The following is an 8826-nucleotide window of genomic DNA, read 5'->3' as shown; positions in this document are numbered from 1 at the left end:
GTCACAAGCATTTACTCCTTAAATAAATAACGAAAAAACGATGCATAAATGCTAATGCACTCCCTCCACTCTATTACTGGCTAATTAGTCCATACACCCAAGACATATGTACCTACACGTCCCATACCATGTAGATGTCTTGAATATACGATTTAACAAATCAATAATATATAAACTTCAGTACCTCTTTTGTTAGTCTTTTATTAACCTCATGGTCCCCAGTCCCGAAACCCAAAAGATCGTTTTATCGACTCATACGTCGAAAGGGCATACTTTCCCCACTCATTTGCGCAGGTGGCCTGGCATGGATTCATGGACAACCCATGAGGAAACTCAACTACACAAAATGTATTTTTTCTCGATCTCGTTCTCACCTCTCTATATTCACCAATCTCACAATTCCTCACAATGCATTATGCATGTCAATGAATATCAATACTCTCAAAATAACATCCAAAACATGCTTTTACGGAAAGCAATAACATTAATTATATAAATCAACGAATACACATGTTTTTAATGAAAACAATAACATTCAAGATTTAATCAATCAATGTCACACAAATCACTCATTTCAATTATAGTAATCTAATTATCAATTTAAAGAAAGGTTCCCCGAGAAATACCCTACCTGGAATTCTAGTATTAGTTCCGACACCAGCTAAAATTAGTAACTCAGCGACACGTTTTTCTGAAATCTTTATCATTCTGCTTCTAGAATTGGTGATAGTCACTCAGTCCTTGTATCGAATCCAGAATTCAGACATCACAATTTACTCTGAACACCCATTCTTGTATTGTATTCCTCCAAGTTGCATCCAAACTCAAACCTCCGAATTACAATTTCTCCAACTTCATTCCAATATTAACTATCAAACCCATTGTCAACACAAATTCTCCAATTTGGAATTCAAGTAACACAACAGTATAATTATGTTCCTGCCAATCACCCATGTAATATCCCACATCGGCCAAACGGAGAGGGGTTATGTGCTGTATATGTACATGCCCACCTCTAATCTAACACGAGGCCTTTTGGTGGTTCAGCGGCTTCGGAGGGGATGGGTACTCCGAGGTTAAGCATGTTAATGCTAGAGTAATCCCAGGATGGGTGACCTACTGGGAAGCTGCTCCTGAGCTGCCGGAAACAAAACCGTGAGGGCCGGTGGGCCCAAAGCGGACAATATCGTGTTACGGCGGAATGGGTCATGGGATGTGACAAATGGTATCAGAGCCACTCTGCCGTGTGGTGCGAGTGTGCCGACGAGGGTGTCGGACTCCCAAGGGGGGTGGATTGTAATATCCCACATCGACCAAACGGAGAGGGGTTATGTGCTGTATATGTACATGCCCACCTCCAATCTAACACGAGGCCTTTTGGTGGTTCAGCGGCTTCGAAGGGGATGGGTACTCCGAGGTTAAGCATGTTGATGCTAGAGCAATCCCAAGATGGGTGACCTACTGGGAAGCTACTCCTGAGCTGCCGGAAACAAAACCGTGAGGGCCGGTGGGCCCAAAGCGGACAATATCGTGTTACGGCGGAATAGGTCTTGGGATGTGACAACCCAACTCTTCCATTCCTTGAAATTTAGTATAAAACAACTAACATCATTTCTGCAGTTTCATTGTTGTTGGAATTTAACTAAACAATATCAACACTTCCACTGCAATCACCTAGCACACAATAACCAGCAAACCCCCAAAATCCCACAACTTCACTTTCTTCAATCAACGACAACAACACCATTGCCAACACCAAATACAGTAAACCCAAACAAACCTGCAACCAGCTCTCCACTTCCAATTCTACAATTATCTGCAATCACTCATATGAATTCAATATACCAACAAAAGCCAGAAACTACAAAAACAACCGCCACCGCCGCCGTGCACGGCAGCACACACGGCGGTCCTCCTCTGCCAAAACCTCACTTTCTCCAAACCTTAACCAATCTTAAATTCAAGCATATAAATAGGTAGAGCTCGAAGAGAAGATCAACTTGATACCTGAGTCGACACCAAAGCTCACCGGAGTCCGTTGAACTCTCGTCGAAAAATTTAGAAACTTCTCCTTTTCGATTCTCCCTCAGTTGACCTCGTCTCGACAAGCTGAAGCCCTAGGGACGTTGACGAGACTGAGATGAAGCTATCCACACCAGTCACGCTCGCCGCCGTGGCCGGAATCACGAACTCGACCAGAAACCCAGAAATCCTTCTTCTGCTCGATTCTCCCTTCTCCGAGCTTGTCTTAGAAATCTAACAGCACAACGACGTCGAGGACGACGAGATGAATCCTTGGCCACCGGTTGGACGCCGAGAGGTGGCCGGACGACGGAGACGAGGTCGGCGCCTCAGCAGTCTCTGCCGTTGCGAAACAAGTCGGTCTAGGCTTGAACTGATCTAGTCTAAACTAATCCACTGTATATACATACCCAAATTGATGGCCCAGATCTAGCGGCTTAAGAGATCCAACGGTCCAGATGTAGCCACCTCTAATTCTATTTTTAATTAAATTTTTGGATGATACCAACTTCCAAAAATCATTAAAAATAGCTCTGATGTCCAAATGATGCTCCGAAAAATCCTACGAACTCGTAACGACATCTAATTTAATTCTATGGGCTCAAAAGAAAATTTTTGACAAACTAAAAAATTGAAATAATTTTCGAAAGCCACAAAGAGAATAAAGAATAACATAAATTGAAATAAATAGCTCGAAAAATAATTTTTCTTTTAAAAATAGAAAACTGAAATTCCGGGATATTACAATTTGTATCTCTTCTATTTTTCTTTTAATAAATTTAGAGGCGGATGGAGGTTTTATTATCCCTTTATTTAGCCCACTTCAATTCACATTTAGTACTAATTTTAACCTCGCATTGCCGATTCAAATGACAATCTTTTTCATGAGCTTATTCCTATGTACATAAGACATGTAAGATAACTTTTTTGTGTGCCCAAATCAACAAATCTTTTCTAAAGTCTTAACAAACTATATTATTTTAAGATTATTTTGCCCTCACTCTTTGAATGTATGTAGAGAAAGAAAGTGTAAGAGAGAAAAGAGTTTGTCGGAGCCTCACCTGTCTTCGGTCACCGGCCGTCGGTCTCCGGTCACCGGTCGTCGGTCTCCGGTCGCCAGATTCCAGTCACAGGTAACTCGGATATTGACCTTAATAACCATCGGTAGTTCGGTTACTGACCACCAGTAACTCAGATTTTCTCTGGTCACCAGATTTCAGTCAATGAGAACTCGGTTATTGACCCCCAGTAACTGAGTTACTTTGGTCACAGGCCGCCAGAATTGAGTTACCGACCCCCAATAATTGGGCATTGATTCCTTAAAATGCTACTCATCCCGAGTAACTCAATTACTGACCCACAACAATCGAGTTATTGACCCCCAAGAATCGAGTTACTGATCGCAATAATCATGTTAAAATATAATTTTCTGTTCAAAATCACTTTATTTTGATTTCTAAACTAAAAATTTGCAAAACAAAACAGTGTATTACATCAAATCTTCCCATCTCACCTTTTTGTGGACAAATAATCCTCCAAATCCATTTAATACTGCACCATTTACTCACTTAGATAACAAAATTATGCCCAAAGGCTATCATACCAATAAGAACACGGGGCATCTTTGACTTGCGTCGGAGCACGGGGCTCAGTGCTTGGAGATGATGGAACAGAGGTGGTGTGGGTGGAGCCGGAGCTTGTGCTTCGTCCGATTTGGTGGCTAGTGTTGTTACCGTGGAATAGAAGAGACATAGACTCATAGTCTCAACCTCTCACGACAGAGACTCATAACTTATATGAGTGATTGATTATTAGCAAAACTTTTTGATCACATATCAACACCTTCAACATTCAACCTGTAGGTATATATGAGTAAATCATTTCTGGGATTTTTCAGCCAAATTAGTGATCGATAAAGGTTCGAACTAGCTTAAATCAATGGACGGATCAAATCTGCTAAACCTGAACCGTTCATGCAAATCGTAATTTTGAGCACCTTAACGATCACCATTTTTTTGGCTGAAATTTTGTATAAGTGATCTACATAAGGACCTAAAAACTGAACGGTTAAGATTGAAAAATGTAATAAAAAAGTTGTTCTATTGCTCAATCATCAACTCATATCACTGAAACACAACCATGACAATCGTTGAGGTCTTGAGGATAACGCCTTGTGTCACATTAGAGGAGTTGTTGAATTGACTCTGTTATGGAAATCATGTAAGGGAAATGTGCGTTTTTGTTTAGCCCACTCAACTCTTACATGCGCCACAATCGAACCTAGGGTTTAAAGAGAAACCCATCCCTTCTCTAGTTTGACAAATTTGTCGATGATGCAAAACCAACATGAAACCACCCCGACTCAGAGCCCGTAATTAAATTTGATATGCCAAGCCCAAACCCGTTACGTAAGGTCTTTGATAAAGCCCATAAATTTAGCTCACCTAGTTGCACGAGTGCAAGTTCGATCTGTAGTCTTTCTCTCTTTACCAACTTTTGAGTTGTACCGACCAACCGCTAGCTGTGGTGTCTGCATAGAGAGGTCCCTGTCCTGAACTCGCTTTTCTTTGCTTACACAACCCTCAAACCCATCACAGTGTCACACCGATCCTTTTCTCTCAACAACTACACACCTTTTCCGATTTCCCAATCCCTCCTTTTATGATTTTCAGACATTATATTTGGTAGAGAATGAGAAAAAGATCAAAATGTCGTGTGGAAAAAGATGGGTATAAGAGGCAGATAGATTGGGAGCTCAGACCCGGTGGCATGCTTGTCCAAAAACGAGACATTGCCGATGCCTCTTCTGGGCCTATGATCAAGATCAAGGTTTCCCATGATTCTTATTACCACGATGTCACTGTACATTCTCGATCAACTTTTGGTAATCATCGCATTCATTACTTTCTGGCTTCTTTGGTTCTTTCCTCATGATTGTAGGCATTTACTGAATTTTGGGATCAACTAATCCCTGTGTTCAATTTGAGTTCTTGATGGAAAATCTGAAGCCAATATAGTTGATTTTTTCATTTAAATGCATGAACGTTTCTTGGTACGAGCATTGCTGTACTTGATAAAGTGATCAAAGTTAAAGCTGGAGTTCTTTTATCAGGAGTTTGTATGCATGCATGTTTAGGTTCATATATATGTCTATACATTCCAATGTAGGAACAGGGTTCTCTAAAGGTTGGTTCTTGAGTTCTGCTAATTATCGTTTCTTTGCTTTGTTTTTTCTTTTTTTAAAATTTTAATAACATATATCATTTCTCAATTCTGATACACATTTCTGTTTTTCCAAAGCTTGGTCTTCTGCTGCTTACCGTTTTTGTGTTGGACTTGGCATTTTGGATGTTATGGAATTAGATAGACTGTGATACTTGTGGTTTATCATTAAGCATTTCGTTACTTATGTTTACTTTTGGTTGAATGAAAGGCGATCTGAAGAGAGTTCTTGCAAATGAGACTGGCTTAGAGCCAAAGGCGCAAAGATTGTTGTATAGAGGAAAAGAGAAGGATGATGTTGAATGTTTGCACATCGCAGGTGTAAAAGATATGTCTAAGATTATGTTATTGGAAGACCCAGCTAGCAAAGAGAAGAAACTTGAGGAAATGAACAAAAATCAAGGTATACTGAAAGCCTATGAAGAGGTTGCCAAGGTTAGAGCACAAGTTGACAAGCTCTCTCAAAAGGTTGCAATATGCTGCTTGACTAAGTTCTTTTTTTTTTTTTCTCTGTATGGAATCCTATAAGCTAATTAGTTTGTCAATAACTGTAGATTGTGGATATGGAGACAACACTCTGCAATGGTACCAAGGTCGCAGATAAGGAGATTGTGGTTTTAACAGAGTTGCTCATGGCGGAGTTGCTCAAATTGGATTCCATTGAAGCAGACGGAGAAGCAAAAGTACAGAGGCGGGTAGAGGTTTGTGCTCATTTATTCTTTGAAAATATTAGCATCATGTTATGAATAGATTGCACGTGTATGAAATTAGCAATAGAGTTAGCTCATGACATAGATGGTCTAGAACTGGAAAATGGGAATGTTATTTGCAGTGACTCGAAATTTGAGCAAGCACAGTACAGATATCGTGAAGAGTGTCTGCATAAGGCCTCAGAAGTAACTACTTGAGATTTCATTTTAAAAGTTCACTATGATTTTATATAGATCAATGGAGAATCACATTGTGCATCTTTTGTGATAGGTTCGTCGTGTACAGAGTTTAGTTGACACACTCGACAATCTAAAAGCAAGAAACTCTAATCCGTTCAGCAAGAGTAGCAACGCTGTCTCGGTGACTACAAAATGGCAGAGTTTTGAATTGGGGGTTGGAAGCCTGCATGCTCCAACCTCAATGAAATCTTCTACCAAGATAACTCAAGATTGGGAATTGTTTGACTAAGGCTCAAGTTATGCTGGTTTTGTATAAAGTTCAAAGGACATATATATACATCACGACTATCAAATGTTATAGGACCAAAACCCATTTGGTGCAAGTTTTTCAACTAACATTGATTGTTGATAAAAGCTGGTTTTGGTAGCAACTGTGGAAATGGCCTATCCTTGAACAATTAAATATCTGTATATATATTATATGGTTTCTCTCTGTTGCAAAGCTGATAGGAGTGATAGCTAGCTAGCTTTGATGTCTCTCTATTATTTCTCGAGTGCAGGGCTGAATTTTCTTTGCTTGCTTGTGTTGAACTTTTGGAGTTTTGGTCACTTTCAGTTGTACACGATATCCTTTCATATATTGTTCACATGCCTGTTTGGTTTCAAATTCTATGAAGCCATGGCATGAACGTTCTTCAGTATTGCGGTCATGGATTGTACTTGTCGATTTCACAGTTCCAAAATATGAGAAAGCTAAGTGCAACAACTCATCATCAGTATAGAGTGGATTCAGATTACCTACAAAAAGCTAATTACCGGGAGAGGACTTCATCTCTGCTTCATCAGGATTAGTATTGTGGTGGTAATAGTAGTCTCCTCGAGTCCTTTGGCAGCACGACAAACCGAATCAAGCTCTTCCGGATTCATTATTCATTCCTAGCTACCACGCACTCATCTTCAAGCACAGACATAACGTAAGAGAACAATGATGTATGAGAATATAAAAACTGTAGTAAATTAGTTAAATTAGTCTTCTTCTTTTTTCTTTTTTTTCCTTCTAGCAATGAACAAGGAAGGAACCCAAAACCCCTAAAGGCTAAAGGCACAGATGCAAGTTATCACGGATGGGCAGCAGCGGGTCGAGACTCGAGAGTGGAGACATGGTGTCGTGGGTCCGCTAGTATAATCCAGTATATGCATATGCATTCATAGAGAGGACAGTGGTAGACCTATGACCATTCATTCATTCAGAAGCTGCTGCAGATGGACCAGGAAATACCCACACCACAAGTTCTATATATACCTCAACTTTAGGTTGCTGGATCATCAACGTCTCCGTGCACATGTACGTGTTAATATCTAGCTAGGTTCTACTGTATATTATTTTTTTATAAGGCAGGCTCCCAGCCTAGCTGTTAGGTCGGAGAAGTCCTCTTTTCTATTGTATTATTAACTAGGCAGTGACCCGTGCGTTGCTGCAGGATTTAGAATAGAAGCATGACAAATCAGTAATAAAGCTATCTGAGTAGGGTAAAATAGTCTTTTTATAATTTTAATGAAAGGTATCTGAAAATTGAGTGGCAAAATTGTAAAAAGATATGAGAGAAAGGGCAAAATGGTCTTTTACTGGGCTGTGACTGAAACCAACTGCAGTGGCAAAGCTGTGATTTTTCATGATAAGAAGGGCAAATGTGTAATTTCGCACCTGTGGGCAAATTCGTGATTAATCAGGAAATAGGGACGGAAAAGTAACTTCGCATGGGTCCTTATGAACAGTATATGGGCTGTACCAGTATTAGTATATAGTAAATATCATTTGGATAGTACACCGAGGGGGACATATTGCCTAAACCTCGAAATGTCGTACAACTATCCTCTAAAAGGACATCCTGAATAATATCAAGTGTATCATCTATCTAAAAATCATTTTACAAAGTAACACTAACAAGGCGTGCTAATTTATGTGCAACACCATTTGTTTCATGAAAGACATGCCTTAGTGAAATGAAACTAAATGCTTGCAAATAGTACACCTGCAATCACCAAGAATCACTCCAACATTAGACAAGTCCATATATTCCTTCGCTAGGGCTGGTATTACCATCGCACAGTGACTCTCAAGCTCAATCTCCTTCCATTGTTGATGGATAGCTATAACCAGCCCAGCTCTCATGGATTCTGCCTCCATATATATGCCAACAGATTGTGCATGTTCTATGTGGCGGGATAGAGCAGCAACATAGTGTCCATTTAGGTTCTACTGTCTTTTTTGTAATGAGTTAGTTTATTTTGATATGTTATTTTTTTATCAAATAAACAACTAATATGACACAATAAGTCTATTTTGAGTCGAACTCACGACCTGTCACTTATAAGGAGAGATTTGTGCTACCAATTAAAGTTCAAAATTCTTATTACACACTGTCTTTTGTCTCCATATCATTTTTTTATAATCGGTATATAGACTGGGCGGAAGTAGCCAACCAAACCAGGAACCTTATGAACCACCTGTGGTCATAGGAACTCAACCAACATCTAGCATTAAGACACCGATGACCCAAAGTTTGACCTTGTAAGCCCACAGACATCCTACATATTCGGGCCTCTGACCCAAACACTCTGGATACTAACACTTTTTACTAGTGTCATATGGGTCTCACATGTCTCCAGTAATCAACAACTGTTGGGGCTC

At 39.8% G+C, this 8826-nt stretch overlaps 1 protein-coding gene across 1 annotated transcript; it reads left to right on the top strand.

The window, feature by feature from the left end:
• Positions 1 to 4713: 4713 nt before the first annotated feature.
• Positions 4714 to 7173, top strand: LOC101311739 (BAG family molecular chaperone regulator 4-like). The gene is made up of 4 exons (XM_004294261.1): positions 4714 to 4906; positions 5456 to 5712; positions 5799 to 5945; positions 6226 to 7173. The coding sequence occupies exons 1-4, from the start codon at positions 4714 to 4716 to the stop codon at positions 6421 to 6423; spliced, it is 795 nt and encodes a 264-aa protein (XP_004294309.1). The 3' UTR covers positions 6424 to 7173.
• Positions 7174 to 8826: the final 1653 nt, after the last annotated feature.

This window comes from Fragaria vesca, linkage group LG3 (genome assembly GCF_000184155.1).
Source record: "Fragaria vesca subsp. vesca linkage group LG3, FraVesHawaii_1.0, whole genome shotgun sequence".
NCBI lineage: Eukaryota > Viridiplantae > Streptophyta > Magnoliopsida > Rosales > Rosaceae > Fragaria > Fragaria vesca.
The sequence above is the reverse complement of the archived record's forward strand: the minus strand, read 5'-3'. Positions and strand labels throughout refer to the sequence as shown.